Source organism: Colius striatus, chromosome 3 (assembly GCF_028858725.1).
Source record: "Colius striatus isolate bColStr4 chromosome 3, bColStr4.1.hap1, whole genome shotgun sequence".
In the NCBI taxonomy this organism is placed as follows: domain Eukaryota; kingdom Metazoa; phylum Chordata; class Aves; order Coliiformes; family Coliidae; genus Colius; species Colius striatus.
In genome coordinates this window covers 45,447,329-45,463,960 of record NC_084761.1, presented here as the reverse complement: position 1 = coordinate 45,463,960, position 16,632 = coordinate 45,447,329, and the positions used below count along the sequence as shown (strand labels likewise).

Sequence of the window (16,632 nt, the reverse complement as noted above, 5' to 3'; positions counted from 1 at the left end):
ATGCAGACTTGAGAGTCAGAAAAACTTTTATAACCAGAATGGCTGGTCACTAGGCTGTAGCTCAGGGTGGGACTGAATGAATGAAAGCGCCGAATTGTCTGCTTAGATTTCATGAAGTACCGAGAGTGCAAATGGAAAATATTTTGTAGAGTGTATGTAGTTCTTATTTTTTGCATTCTGGAAAGCTCTTGCAGGCCCAGTGGCAGAGGCTATAGTATGGGCTAGACCGTAGCAAGGGTGAGACAAAAGAAGCAGTAACTGTGAAGATAGATGCCAAATGGCAGTATATTTGAGGTCCCTTCCGCTTCAGTTGCTACATCTAGGGTCTATGCAGACAGCGCTGGCAAGTCTAAAGAGTGGTAAGAGCAAATGGGGCTGGAAAAAAAGTCTGACCACTGTGTTTCAATCTGGTTTCTCTGAAGGAACAAACAAGTACTTTAGAAAGCAAGTCTGGTATGCATGTGACAAGGAAATGGAAGAAACATCCAGTTAAGAAAAATAATTTCTCCTGCCTTGAGATTCTGAGATGACTTGCCCTATTTACATCCTATTTTCCTCCATGGTTAAGTGCGCTCCCAGTGACAGGATGCTATAGCTATAGTTGTGGTCTGTTAAGCGACACAAGTTTCTCCCTGCTGTTATCCCTGTCTGGTATCCACATCGGCCAGAAATGCACTGAAGCCCTCTGGCTAATAAAGTCTTCAGAGCACAGGAAAGGACTTCTTCCCCTGGGAGGCACCCAGTACCCTGCTTGGGACAGAGGACAGGTATTTTGGTTCTGCCAGCACAGTCCATCTCCCATGGAAATAAGTAACCTGCCAACTATGCCACTTGATATCTAGTAACAGAGGAAAGGGGCTCTATTGTTGCTCCAGTCTTCTGGGAGCAGATGGCACGGAGCAGGCTAGGTCTTACATGTAGGCCAGAAGGACAATCCTTTCTTTTGGGATGAGCTTTCCACACTCATCCCAACTAGTTCTTACTAGAAGGCAATGTTATCTTCATTGTCACGAAAGTGGAAATGCTTGTCTGTCAAACTCCCCTGAAGTACTCCATAAAGTTAGCTTTAAAATCATTATTCTGACTTAAGAGAGTTGGAATCTAGTCTTACTTTTGCAGAATTTAAGTCTTTTCTAAATGAAATGTGGATGTGTCATTCATCCAAAAGCAGCTAACATTAAAATGCAAAGTTGGCTGTGTAGAAGGCACTTGGAAGCAGTATAGGTATAAGAAATATGTTACGTTGATGCTTTATTGCTAGGTAAAGAAGAGTGATGAGTTTCCAAATGAGCACATTAGGGTCAAAACAGGCAAATGATTCAGTAACAAAATATGAACTGATGGAATCATTTGAGAAAATATTTTTCTGCTCCTGTTATCAGAAACACAAGCATAGGGCATAGAATGTGAAGTGTGACAGTATTTTGAATTATATTTAATCTGTTTCTACATCTTTACAGCATATATATGAATGTAAATGTAGTGGGAGGACCAGCTGAGATTTTTTTTATGAATTCCTGTTGGATTTTTTTAATCAAAGATAATCCTGGTTTTCATTTGTGCAGTCTGTGAAGAGATCAATAAGGTTTCCATTAGGTCAGGATATAACACGGAAAAGACCATTAAACTACTGAAAAGTTTTGTCACTTTAGAAAAACAGATTGATAGTTTTATTTATAAAGCAACTGGAAGAGACTTTGCACTAGAGAGAGTGAAGAAACTGGTGTTTGGGGTTGGTTTGGGTTTTTTTAATAAGATGACCTTTTTTAGAAGAATCCAGCATACCTTTTTAGAAGGAGTCATTATCCAGCAAGTTTTTAAATGCATTGATAAAATTTTGATGTTTAAGGTGAAGGAAATAGCTACAGGACTCTTTCTTTTGTAAACAAAGAATAGAAGTTCCAGACAGGATAATATTGGTGAGAGTCATCTAAGTTATGTTATTATATACAGTTCCTATTATGGGGATGACATAATGGTGGTGGATTTTGTTTTAAAAAAAATTTATATTTAAGTGCAAACTTACCTCACTGTGGAGGAAAGATTGAAAGTTTAGTAAGACAACAACCGCAAATAGGAGAATTAAGTCCATAGCAAGTAGAAACTGTATCAGGTTACTAAGGTCAAAGACAGAAGTGTAGCACAGATGCTTATGGATGTTATGAGAAAGACCAAGGCACAAAATGAAATGCACCTAACAAGAGAAATCAGAAGTAATAAGAGGTGTTTTTAAAAGGCTAGTTTTCAAGCAATTTGTTGTCAAGATAGAAAGGCTTATTGATGAGAGTCATCCTGGTTCCTGTACTGTTCAGTACCCTATTAGTAATTTAGGTTGTAGAAAGATTTTCCAAATTCCTTCCAACGTCACAATCCACTGAATGATTTATGGGTGGGCTTATTCATACCCAGTTATATGAAGCTTTGAAAAGTTCCTGATTCATATCTACTTCCAAGTTTTCAAAGATGTTGGAAAAAAAAAAAGACTTAATGAAAAAACTAATAGGCAGACAAACTGTCTGAGGTGTGAAAACTAGAATTAAGGTTAGAATTAAAGTTTTGATGTGGCCTGTTGTAAACCTATAAATTATGGGCTTTGCACAGAGCTGCCTTTTTTGTGCTCTCCTATTCAATATACGGACTACGAGAAAGATGATTCGAACTGAAAATGAGTAGGGGATCACCTAGCTCAGCCAGTAATACACTGACTTTAAACTTGTCTCATGCAAGGAACACATGATGTTCTTCAGACATCTTTTACACAGGATGCAAAACAATCATTTCATCTTGAAGCATATTATATCTGGGGGAATGCTGTGAAGTATATCCTGATAGGCCTGACCAGAGTCTGACTTACATGTAGGAAAGAAAATAGACTTTAGTTCCAGGGTTTAAGGGTAAGTTTTGCTGCAGAAACCCAAAGAAAACACATTTCATTTAATGTTGTAAATGGTTCTGTAATAATGCGCCTTATTCAAATTCAAAGAATTTACCAAGGCAGAATGTGAGCTATCAGATGCAATGGCACTGAACATTGGAGAGCACACAGGTGTAACTTGAGAAGACAAAGTCTGCAAGAGATGTGAGGATAATAAACAGAAGGGACTACAGATTTGTCAAGAGAGACACAAAGCTAAGTCCATATGTGCATTGTAATGCTGCACTTGATATCTAAGCCTAAACAAGCAACTCTTTGTTAATTCATACAACAATTTAAATACTTGAGTACACTTCTACACCTCATTCAACAGTGGGCCTACATTGCTTCTAGTGTTTTGTCCACAATGTATTTCAAGAAGCCCTTTTTGTTGGCCTTGACCTCCCTTGCAAGGATAACTCTAATGAGGCTTTAGCTTTCCTAGTTGCCTCCCTACATCCTCTGACACAGTCTTACATTCATCTCAAGTGGCCATCCCTTCCTTCTATGATCTACAGACTCTCTTTTTCCACTTGAGCTTGCCCAACAATTCCCTCTTTAACCATGTGGGTCTCCTGGCTCCCTTTCTTGATTTCTTACCCGCTGGGATGCTCTGATCTTGAGCCAGGAAAAAGTGATCCTTGAATAGAGAACAACCATCTTGAGCCCCTTTATTGTGTAATACCCTGTCCCATGGGATGTCCCCTAGGAAACACTTTGGCTCAAAAAGGCCAAAGTTAGCCCTGCTAAAGTCCAGAGTTGTGTTCCTGCTTGGTATTCTGTTCCTACCACATAAGATCCTGAACTCCACCATCCTGTGGTCGCTGCAGCCAAGGCTACCCTCAATCTTTACTACTTCAACCAGACCCTACTTGTTTGTGAGTACAAGACCCAGTAGTGCTCATCTCCTAGTTGGCACATCCACCATTTGCATCAAGTTATCATCAATTCACTGAAGGAACCTCCTGGACTGTAAGTAACTAGCCATGTAGGCCTTCCAGCAGATGTCTGCATAGTTGAAATCCCCCATTAAGAACCAGGGCCTGTGATTTTTTAGGGAGCTAAATTCCATGGAACAATAATTCTTTTTAAATTCAGCCCTAACTATAGAGAATGTCCTGTCAAAAGGATCAATGAGAATTTTACAAGCAAGGATAAGGATTTTATCCATCTGTTTTCTTAATTGCTGCAATCCAGGGAAACATAGGAGAAAACATAAATTCCCAAGTTATAACACTGACACAGAAGCCTCTGTTATATACATTTAACTTTTATTAAAGAAATACCAGTACAATAAGCTGAAATAGAGATGGGAGTCTGAATTTAGACTCACAAAGGATGTCATTTTTCAGTGAAAAAAAAAACAGATGTACAGAGAGTTTAATTTCAACTTAAGTGCCAATTTTATGGAAAACAATGGAATCAAGCACATAAGAATCACATCAATACACGATTATTACCCTAAGCACAGGCTTCCCAGGGGGATTGTCGAGTCTCCCTCTCTGGAGGTCTTTAAAACCCACCTGGACACGTTCCTGTGTGACCTGATCTAGGTCGACTTGCTTGAGCAGGCTTGAGCAGGGGGATTGGACTGGATAATCTCTAAAGGTCCCTCCCAACCCCTACCATTCTGTGATTCTATGAAGCATTTTCACAGGCCCAAGAATAATGAAGATCTGATTTTGAAAGCTCTTGAGCAATTTACCTTAAGGAGTTCTGTGTTACTTTGTTGCTAGGAATATAATATATTGATTTTTTAAATATCTATATCCATTTATCTCTTGTACATAAAGGCTAATGTGATCTGCAATACATTTAGCTGTGAATTACTGTTTATAAATTAAGTGCTTCTCATTCTTGCCTTATAACTTGATACAATGTCACTGCTGGGTTAGATTCCTCTGTATTCTTTAATGTTTCACTCCCTGTACAAGAAGGTACAATGCACCAAATTTCAATGAGCAGCAGGAGGATTCCTTCTCAGTGTATATTCACTTTAGAGAAATATTTTTGAGGGATAAGAAAATCCTTTGTATAAGAAGGAAAAAATCTTCAGAAAATACACCTTAAAAAGGATGGATTTTCAGAAAAGCATTGCAAAAAATGCTCACAAGAATGGTTATAACAATTTTACTCCTGGAATTCCTGAATAAATAACTGAGATGAATCAATTCAGGTTTTGCATAAGAGAAGCAGTGAAGATATTAAAAAACTTGGCCTTTTTGAAAGTCGTTATTTGGCACAAAGCTTAATCTAAACAGTTAAAATATAACTGAAAGAAAACTAAGTATTTACCTTTTGATATTGAAATGTGGCAATTAATCTTAGTTCAGGTTGAGGGAGGCATGGGAGGAGAGGAAGGCCCCTCTGCTTCACTCTGACGGACCCCACCTAGGGTTCTGCACCCAGCTCTGGGGCCCACAACACAAGAAAGACATAGACCTGCTGGAGCAGATCCATAGGAAGGCCATGAAGATGACCAGAGGGTTGGAGCATATCTCCTATGGAGACAGGCTGAGAGAGTTGGAGCTGTTCAGCCGGGAGAAGAGAAGGCTCTGGGACACTTTCTAGCAGCCTTTCAGTGCCTAAAGGGGCTACAGGAAAGCCAGAGAGGGACTTTTGACAAGGGCATGTAGTGATAGGACATGAGGTAATGGCTTTACAGTGAAAGAGGAAAGATTTAGGTTGAGTATTAGGAAGTTCTTCACTGTGAAGGTGGTGAGGCACTAGAACAGGTTGCCCAGAGAGGTTGTGGATGCCCCATCCCTGGCAGTCTTCACAGTCATGTTGGATGGGACTTTGAGCAGCCTGCTCAAAGGAACTAGAAGGTGTTCCGGCCCAGGGCAGGGTGTTTGGAACAAGATAATCATTACAGTCCTTTCCAACCCAAAGCATTCTATAACTTGAAACGTCTTCAGTCTCTCAGAGGACATTCAATTTATTCCAACATTCCTGTTGCATCTTGAGTTAAAGAAATTTTATTGCTAGCTCTCAAACTAGAGTTTCAAGCCTTCAGAGCCCTTTTCAGTAGTCTGTTGTGAGCAGTTCTGTGCTGACAGTGACAACTTTTTAATGCCTTTTTGCAGTACCAGTTTCCAATAAAAGTAGTTTTTTCTTTGTAAGATGGTTTGATGTCTGTAAGAAATCTCACTGTAAATCAAAGAGCCATTTTCATCCATCCTCAAAAGACTTTAAAGTTCAGGTCTGTGTGCATATTGTATACCACATTCTGAATTCTACTGTAGAAACATCATGCTGGCTGTGCTATTACATTCAAATTATGTGAGCCAGCCCACATAAATGCCACTCCAAACCTAAAAGTAATGGGCATTGGTTCAGGGCATCATGGAAAAGTTTGCAAACTGAGCCATGACATTATTCTGATTTAGCTGTGATGCTTTGCATTCTTAAAACCTCTTAAAAAGGACCCTCTTCACTGCCTTTGGAGACACTGCACTGTTTTCAAATGCATGGTGTCATCATACCTAGTTTCAGAGGAGGCTTTTATCAATAAATTATTCATTATATAGAATCTTTTTCAAGTGTAAACATATTTAGTTAAAGCTGTTTCCGTCTCTTCAGCTTTTCTGTGTCTTCCAGGTCCAGGAGACTTTTAGGAAGTGGCAGGGGCTAAACTTCTGAATTGCATCCTGAATTCCCTGAGATTCAGCATTATCAGTGGAGCCACTCACTATCAGCTAGCAGGGCAGGGGAACCTTCAATATTCTGAAACACTGGGTTTTTAAAGATACATATTAATCGTATCTGTTCTATTGTTTTCCTGAGAGTCAACAGATTTCCTTCAGCTGAGAAGTATCTTTGCAAAAGAAGAAAATCAGATAGTGTCATTCATTTCCTCCAATTACCCTTTTGACCTCATTCTATCATCTTTATGTTTGCAAAGATAAGAAGTGAATACATTAAAAAAAAAATTATCTTCTGTGATATACCACTGTGATAGCAGGAGACCTTAATGCATCTAGAGCCCTGTTTGCTTGATTTCTTCTGCACACATCCTCTATTTACAGGAGAAACACGGATGGAACTTATCAGAAGACCTTTCCTCCCTGCCCACTGTACAGTTCACATTTAGCATATGCAGGCCTGAATCTTTTGAACATAAGTATTCTGAAAAGCTCTAACTTCCAGGCTTTTAAGAGGTATCCTGTTTCTGTGAAGTAGAGAGAAACAAACTAAATACTTGATTATTGGAGGCAGGTATAGCTTTGTGGAGATACAGATACATTCTTAAAGCAGCAAATCAAAATGGGCCAGGGAGGCACCTAATGACCTGATGCACACTCTGGTGGCTGCACTGTTTTGAGACTGGTATTCGTGAACATACAAGAGCAGCAAGGAAGAAGGCATTCTCGGTTCCCCAGAAAAACACACTATTTCTCCATTTTTTTTCCCCTTTCACACAGTGAGAACTCTGTCCATGAGACAGGGGCTGTGGGTACAGCAAGGCAGCAGGATATTAGGAACCAACTTCTTGAGACTCTGACATTAGCTCATGGGAATCAGTTCCTGTGCCATGCAGAAGGGTGTAACCACTCATCACTTCTTCACTTTCCAGTAATCAGCTTGTAATTAATCTTGCACACCAGGTGATATATGGACCATGCTGTTGCCCTGCCTGCTTTGGGGTTGGTATATTCAAACTCCCAGAGTTAACATTTTGTGATTCAAAACTCTTGAGTAATTATTGAGGGCTCCATTATGCCTATGTAGAATAGTTTCATGTTATGCTTATGTGGGAATCAAGGTGCTGCTGGGTTCCTTGAAAAAACTGCCAACTTTTGAAATTCCAGTTATTTCTGAAAATCAGCAAGTAACTGTTGTGTATTTTAAGATGACAGAACCGTCTGCAGCTGCATTACAAGTTTTCTCTTAACAGCTATGGAGGAGCAGAGGTTTGTACCCCTTCTGCCTGAAGGAAATACAGTGATAACCTTTTAGAGAACTGATTTGTTCTGACCCTCCTGAGGCTAATTCTGCATGGCAATGTGTGAATGTAACAGCTTTCTAGAGGAACGAGAAACAATGAATTGCCATGTTTGAGCATCAAGGTAGAACTGCAACACGCCTTGCAGTCCCAGTTCTGCTTTTTCAGTGCACACGTGGCTTTTGGTACCAGGATACAGGAGCTGTTTGTAATGAGCTCTCCAGAGATTTCTTGCACTCTGTGCACTCTTGAGCTATTCAATAACGTCCTATAGACTTTCTGGTTTTCAGTTACTGATCTTTCTCATTATCTGTGGGTATTTTACAGTTGGGAGCAGAGTTAGGAACTGTCTGGACAGCCCAGTGCAGTACTAAGGGTACATCAATTAGCTTCAGTCCTTGCTGTGCAAACTTGGATATTGCTTCATAGCAGAACTTTGTATCCCCAGATATACACATTCATTTTGCCTATAGTACATACACCACTACATAGTTGCACATTCATGTTTCTGTCTCCACTTTCTCATTAGCAGAATGTTGAATCTTATATCCTACCTTCACAATGTGAAGACAGGAGATGACATGACCAAAACAACATTCCTCCCCTTTTCTTTTCTAGATCAATACAGCAGATAATTTCCCCAGTTGCAAGGAGGAAGCAGAAGACGATGACACTTATGTGCTTATGTCAGGTTCAGAGACTCCACCAGCCATGAGTAAGTCGTTAGCTTTATCAGTAACAAAGCACACACTGTATTAATTGAGTGGGATTATGGACAAACTAGGCATCAAATTATTTTAGTACTTTCAATTTCCAGATATTGCTGCAGCTTCCAGGGTGGGCAGATGTCCTAGGAGAAAGGGGGTAGTCAGCATAGATTGACGACAAGCTTGTTGATAATCTCTGTAGTAATATGCATTCCCATTGAAAACTGCAATTGAAGTTGCTTGTTTGCATTTCCTGATGGTATATGTTTTGCATATGTTTTACAGTATCATGAATCATAGAATCATAGAATGGTAGGGGTTGGAAGGGACCTTTAGAGATCATCTAGTCCAACCCCTCTGCAGAAGCAGGGCCACCTAGATCAGGTCGCATATGAACATGTCCAGGCGGGTCTTGAAGACCTCCAAGGAAGGAGACTCCACAACCCCTCTGGGCAGCCTGTGCCACTGCTCCCACACCCTCACTGTGAAATAGTTTTTCCTTATATTTAAGTGGAACTTTTTGTGTTCCAGCTTCATCCCATTACCCCTTGTCCTGCTGCTAGATACTATAGAAAAAAGGGATGTCCCAACGTCCTGACACCCACCCTTTAGATATTTATTAATGTTAATAAGATCTCCCCTCAGTCTCCTCTTCTCCAGACTAAACAGCCCCAGTTCCTGCAGCCTTTCCCTGTATGAAAGATGTTCCATTCCCCTGATCATCTTGGTGGCCCTATGCTGGACTCTCTCCAGCACTTCCCTGTCCCTCTTGAGCTGAGGAGCCCAGAACTGGACACAGGACTCCAGATGAGGCCTCACCAGGGCAGAGTAGAGGGGGAGAAGAACCTCCCTTGACCTGCTGGCCACACTCTTCTTGATGCATCCCAGGATGCCATTGGCCTTCTTGGCCAAGAGGGCACATTGCTGGCTCATGTTTAGCTTATTATCAATCAGGACTCCCAGGTCTCTCTCTGCAGAGCTGCTCTTCAGCAGTTCAACCCCCAGCCTGTACTGGTGCATGGGGTTGTTCCTTCCCAGGTGCAGGACTCTGCACTTATCCTTTTTGAACCTCCTGAGGTTCCTCTCTGCCCAACTCTCAAGCCAGTCGAGATCCCACTGAATGGCAGCACGGCCTTCTGGGGAATCAGCCAGTCCTCCCAGTTTGGTGTCCTCAGTCAACTTGCTGAGGGTACACTCTGTCCCCTCATCCAGGTTGTTGATGAAGATGTTGAACAAGACTGGCCCCAGAACCGATCCCTGTGGAACTCCACTGGCCACAGGCCTCCAACTCGATTCTGTACCGATGATCATCACCCTCTGGGCTCTGTCATTCAGCCAGCTCTCGATCCACCTCGCTGTCCATTCATCCACTCATGAATCTATAAAGCTAAACTTTATCTTGTTTCTATCTACCTGTTTGTTGACAGTTTTTTCAAGTGTCTCATATTCTGTATGAAAAGGATGTTTCTTATTTCCTAAGTTTAAACCATGTATTTGCTAAGTTTATATCATCTATTTGCTAAGTTTAAACCATCTGCTTTAGTACATCTGGGCAGATGTGAGAAAGTGGGATAGAAACTTGGTTAGCCCTGATACATTTTCACCATCTCTGTCACACCGTACATGCGAACACCTTGGGCTGGACACATGGAAGAAGAACATGGATGGTAGCAGCTGACCATTTTAGTCAGCTGAATGTCCCATTTGAATCAGTAGTGCAAGAAAGACATCACTAAAGAATGACTCAGAATGGAAACTACCTCAAGGGCTGAGTACTACCTGCTATAGGTTCACTAACTGTAAGTTTGCTGATGGAGTTATATAGATGTGTCACCAAGTTTGATGACCCAAGTCTTGATGCTGTACATACTGATTGAAATGCACTCTTTCACATCTCTCCACACTATATTCTTTTTCTGTGGTCTGAGGGCCACTAAAAACAGAAGAGCTCCATTTCCATAGGAGTACAGCCATGTGTCCCAGGAGCAATGTTTATTTCATTTTAGAGATATTTAAATAAGCAGCTAAAGCCCATTGTATAAAAACAAGTTACAGAGCTGTGTGAGCTTTGGCTTTATTTTACTAAGCGTTGCACTGTGCTACATTGAAAGTCAAACAATACAAATTACTCAAGGCAAGGTAAATGTGCATGATTTCTTTCTGACAGCAACTGTAGAAAAGTTTAACATTGCGTGCATGAAGATGGTGTGTATCAGAGCAGCAAGATACAATAAAAACTTTCACTGTTGATGATTTGATAAATATTTTAAAAGCTGTTCACTGAGAGTATGTATTTGACGGCTTTCCTACTGTATCAGTTCATAAAAGTTTTATTAGCCATTGCATTGCTTCTGTGGGAATCCTTGAAACAGAAAATGTTTCCAAATGGCAAATTTTCAGTGAAATAATGCATTCTTTATCATTAAAAGCCAAGCAGAACCTAGGAGATCAATATGGAATTGGATCGAGATGCCAACAGGAAGCAGAGACGGATGAAGAAAAGAAAGATGATGTGGAAGACAGCAGAGAGGAGACAAAACATGAAGATCAAGAAGAGGAAGATTCAAACAGCTTTTACTACAGTCCTGACGATTTGTATGCCAGCATACCCAAAGATCTCAAAGAGAACAGAAGAGATTGCTTTTTCTATAAGAGGCCACCTTCTCCTCCCCCTCGAAATCTGCCTGGCAGCCTAAGACAGGATGATCTGCACAATGCATCACAAGGTATGATCTTGAGAAGAAAATAACCCCAGATACAAACATGTACAAGTGCAGATTAGGTGCTGCTGTAAAGATTATGTATAATTTCTTCTAAAAGCAGCAGCTAGGCAGTATGACCCTAATTCTGCAAAGCAAGGATCTGCATACAAACTTTGCTGTGTCAAGATATTCATGACCAAGTATATCAGCTAATACTGTGGTATGGGCTGCCGAGTTCAGGTTTCAGATTTTCCTCACTCTGCCAGTCTCGGAAAGCTGCCAAATAATCCACAATCCACTGGACTTACCAGAGAGGCTTGAAAGAAAAGATTAAGTTTGTGGTTTTGTTCAGTTGACTTAAGTATTTACCATTTGAAAATATTAAATATTATCTTAATTTAATACAACTTGGAATTTCACAGATAGACTTACTAGAAAGTGACTCTGTGAAGTAAAATGGTACTTTATTACATTTTAGCCAATGTTCTGGTTAGAAATAAAAACTCAGGTGGAAAAGAGAGAGAGGAAATTGTAGCCTTTAATGAAATGCTTTTGGTTTGGTTTTTGGGATTGTTGGGTTTTTTGCTTTTTTTAAAAAAATACTTTTGCTTCAGAGTAAAACTAAAATTTACTGTTGTAATGTGAATCAAGTGATGAGAAACCCAAAATACTGTTTGCATCTTTTCAGAAGGAATGATTATCATTTTTTCTAGTTGGGAAACATAAGTGAGTAAAAGAATTCAAGCTTAAATAGTCACACGGTCAGAGAAAAAAAACACCTCTTATTTGTGATGGACACTGCTGACAAGTGTGCACACAAATTGCTTCTCAGTTTCTCCACTGCTTAGTACCATAATCTCTGTTTTTTAAGATGCAGCATAGTCTTAGATTTAGATTTAGATGCAGTTAGTCTTAAATTACCAAGCATTTTGAAGTTCAGAGAAGTAGATAGAAATAGCTTTCTAGCCTTATAGCCAGCTATAGGTAGATTTTCTACCTGTTTTCTGCTGTGAAAGGAAAAGCTGGCTATATGCAGGAAGTCATAGGTCAACTCTAACAGGAAGAGAGTCAGAATAAAATTAATATTAAAGGTGCATTTTGCTTGCCATGAAATACTCAACTGCAGCTGTATGTGTGCATAAATGAGGGGTCAGGTTTGGTGTGCCAGATTTGTTAATGTAAGTTTGATATAAATGGCTGCCTTGGAGTAGTTCTGATGTCTATACCATCAAGTAGCAAAGTGACCCTCTCTGCCACATGCCAGTTGTCTCTATGCGGGTACCAGCAGTTTCTTGGCTATGTGATGTGCTGTGCTGAATCCTGTACTGGCAAGGTAAAAGTTTGTCTAAAAACATTCCTGTGTGAATAGTTATGTGCTGTGAATTTTCCCGAGGTGTTAGCCTTGGTTTCGCCATTGGGGAATGGCGTAGGGGAGTATCAGAATTCATTTAAATGAGAATGATGCTTGCTTTCAAAGAGGAGCTCTAGTTAGTCATTGCCACGTATTTTTAGTCAGCCGCTTGCTTTAGGTGTTGCTGTGGAATACCTAAAAGGCAAGTCCCCACTTCGTGAAGTCTTTGTTTTGGCAGTGGCACGAGTGCCCCCTGTGGGAGGTAGAAGAAAGAACATTCTACAGAGAAAGAAACAGAACTTCTATAGTGACATGGAAACAAAATATTTTTCATATTAAATATGGCAAGTCTATTAATCCTACTTGTTGTTTTAAAACATTTCTATGTCTTAACCAGGATACATGCATTAATAATCCATCCCATTTACAAATTACACATCTCATTTATAAATGTATCCTACCTCCAAAGAAGGTTTATCTCCTCTGAACCCGTGAACAGATAAAACTATTCTGTAAATAGCAGCCAAAGAATTGAAAACGCCAGTAGTGACCACAACCTAGTTTAGCAGATACACAAGTGCGGTCAGGAGATTACAACACAAGGAAAACATGACTCAGTACAAGTATTCCAGGCAGGTCCAGTGTTTTTGCAGGAAAGGTGGGTAATCAGCACAAGGAAGTTATAAACATTTTTGGGAACACCAGTCTCAGTAAGAGCTTACAGCCCTTGGCATTTTGTGGGGTTTTAAAAATAAAACAAACACGGATATCAGGAAACTCACCATTTCCTTGTAATGCTGTAAAATGTAAAAGCTACAGGAAATCAAGTTCGGAGGAGTCGTACTGTGAAATGTCTAAAATATAGGGAGCATAGACAGACAGGAAAGTTGGCGGGGGGAATAGGGATGGGGTTGGATGGTGTGAGCATATATCATAAGTGGTCATAAATTTCATCTACACTATAAGGGATTTCTTTTTTTTTTCCACCTTGTCCTACAGTACATCTTAGTAAAACCCTCAAAAACGAGTGGGACATTGAAGATGTAGGGAAGACAAAACCCAATGATATCTAAAATAAGTTTAAATTCTTAAGACGTTGTTGCAACAGTTAACAAACAGCCTGACTTTCCAAAATGCAAAATGGCTGCAAGTACCATTTACTTGACTTCACCATCAAAGAACATGTTTGTGTAAGCCCATTTCTTTGGAGGCTGGTAGCTAAGTATCTATTTTTTATAATCTGATATGAAATCATGAGGAGGCCCTGAAGTTGGAATTATTCCTTTGGGACATCCTCTCTACTGACTTGAGATGATCAGAAGCTTCTGAAAATCAGAGCACTGGAGCTTAGAAGTGTAATTAGGTCTCTGAGTTACTTTAGGAAACTTAAAAGCTTTAAATGGAATCCTAATCTGCTGTCTTTATCCTTTATGTGGAACACAATTCGTTACTTTTTCAGAGAGGAATTTTGTAGAGGACCAAAGTGAAAGAGAACATGGTGATGGACTTTTAACAGCATGCTACAGAGAAGACAAAGAAATGCATGAGGAAGAGGATGAGGAGGAATACCCATATGCTTTTGCAAAACTGGATGACTCTGTGTATGATTTCATACTGGCTGAGGTGGAGGAGGAGAGAAGGAAAGAATTCAGATCTTTTATCGCAAACAGGCCACCAGCCCCTGCCCCTCGTCCCATATGTTCACCGGTCAGAGAGGTCGGCACTCCCTATATAGTACAAGGTCAGTGCTCCTGCTTTGTAAATATTTGCTGGTAGAATATACATGTGTCTCTTCTATTATTTGAATAATAATTTTTTTAAGACTAAGATTCTTGTTCAGTTACTTTCAAATCAATAAATTATTTGATTCAGTCAGCCTATTCTCACCTTTCGAATGAGGTGAGAACATCACTGACTAATATTAGTTTTCAATTTGTGTCTCAGCATCATTTTTTTGGTTTAATTTTTAAAAAAGTCTGACAATATGGCGGGAAATTAAGTGAGTATATTTTAACTGTGCGATACACCATGTGCTATTTGAATCACCTTTCCATTTCTTTATCAAAATTTTTGCTTAATTCCAAGAGATTTTAGCCATAATTGATTTTTTTCTGATGAGAACAGTATGGAGAAATGTCTCCATAGTAATTCTGTTTTCAAATAGCTTTTCTTCAATGCGAGATGCTAGAAATGGCCACATCAGGAATAATATTATCCTTTTATCATTTCTGTGAAAACTTGGGGGACCTTTTTGAGGTTGTTCTTGGCAATGAAAGACCTGCAGAGATTTCAGGTGTCTTGTAGTCCAATTCAGAGTGAAGTCTAATTGCAAAATAATAAAAGGAATTTCTGTGAACCTACTGCAGAGATCTCTGTAAGCCCTAAAATCCATACCACCTGCATTTCCAACATCCTCTACAAAAACCTGTCAATGTGTAAGAATATGCATTAGAATAAATGGTAGAAAACCAGTCTGAGAAATGATACCAATAGATTGCTTACTCCATCCAACACATTTTGCACTAAAACGAGAATAATGCTACCCAAATTGTTCTATCAAATACAGAGAAGCACCTCTTTTTTCATGCTTATTTCCATCTGTGATTTATTTTTTTCTTCCTAGCTAACTCTTACTCCAGGCTGTGTAACTCCAGGTGAGGGCCAGAATGCATGGGCTGACGTGTTCATCATTTAGTCACTTTTTCTTTGGTATGTTCAAGAGGTACAAAGTTGAATCATTACAGTAGTACAAAGTGCAATCCAAGAATGGGTGTGTACAGGGGGCCTGTTACAACTACAAAAGTCCTGAAGTGGCTGCTTTTACTGAGATTGCTAGAGAAGTGTCTCAAATATTGGACCTGCATCACCATAGACAGGCCAGTGATTTGAAACCTCTTAATGCATTATTTGAGAGATTGCTTTTACTGTCCTTTATTGCACTAGAGTATTTCTGCTTTTTCCACCCTAACTGTTTGCTAAGGAAGAGAGTATTGGAGGAACTGCTTTCATGAAACTGGTTCTTTTATACCAGATATATCGATAGAGATATATCAATACACACACACGTTCCTAACTTTGTTTATGTAAGCAGGTAGTGGCAGACAAATTAATTTCCTGTGGTTCTGTGAAACCAGCCTCTGGCTCAAGTTCATTTACTTATACAACAAATGAGAAAAGTGAAAGCACTTCAAGGAAGCTTCAGTTGACTACTCAGGCCTCAGTTTCATCTGCTTCTAGTTCCAAATCTGGAGTTTCTCACTGTCCTGTTCTGTGCAGGGATTCCTGAGATAGATAGTGAAATTTTAGACAGAAGTTATATATATTTAGCTGAAAGATTTTTCTTGCTACACGAATTGGCAATGTTTGTCCTTCTCCACGATGGTTAAAAAAATTCTTCATCCATTCTAGCAGTATCTCAGTTTACGGTTTATTATATTAAAACTGCTTATAAATGGGGGAAAAAAGATTGTTTCAACTATAAGAAACAAAAGATTTTGTTCCAGTCCATCACTAAAATCTGCATGTGTTTGCAGCTATTACTTTATAATTTAATGTAATCAATGTAAAATAAAACTACCCTGGCTAGTGCATATACACATGATGATAGTTTCAGGTTTTGTTGTCATATATTATATTTTAAAGCATATTGCAGAAGCTGCAAAGTCAGATAATAAAAAAGTTAGAAGTCGGATGATTTTGCTGGTTTACTTCTTTTTCCCTGCCATAAACTTCCAATACAGTCAAGTATATAGCCATCTGCTGCCATTTATCACAGATATTTTGTTTAATCTAGCATTTAAAGTGGGAGAGCATAAGATGCACAATGCTTCAGTGTTTTTCATTCCTATTTTTGTTAAAATACAATTTGTGCCTGCCCTAGGTCTGGTGTGTTGTTTCAGTTCCTCCTGTGATGAACCCTTGGAGTTGTTCTGTATCCACTGTATACCGAGTTTTTGGATGCCCGATATGAAGTTACTAAGGTGTCATTCTTGAGATTAACAGCATTATATGAT

At 39.5% G+C, this 16,632-nt stretch overlaps 1 protein-coding gene across 1 annotated transcript in view; it reads left to right on the top strand.

Annotated features, from left to right (window-relative positions):
• Positions 1-16,632, top strand: part of BANK1 (B cell scaffold protein with ankyrin repeats 1) — a 165,718-nt gene that overhangs the window by 125,720 nt on the left and 23,366 nt on the right. The window contains exons 10-12 of the mRNA XM_061993195.1: positions 8,478-8,574; positions 10,987-11,292; positions 14,079-14,360. Of these exons, the coding sequence (XP_061849179.1) occupies positions 8,478-8,574; positions 10,987-11,292; positions 14,079-14,360 (685 nt within the window). The remainder of the gene's footprint in view (positions 1-8,477; positions 8,575-10,986; positions 11,293-14,078; positions 14,361-16,632) is intronic.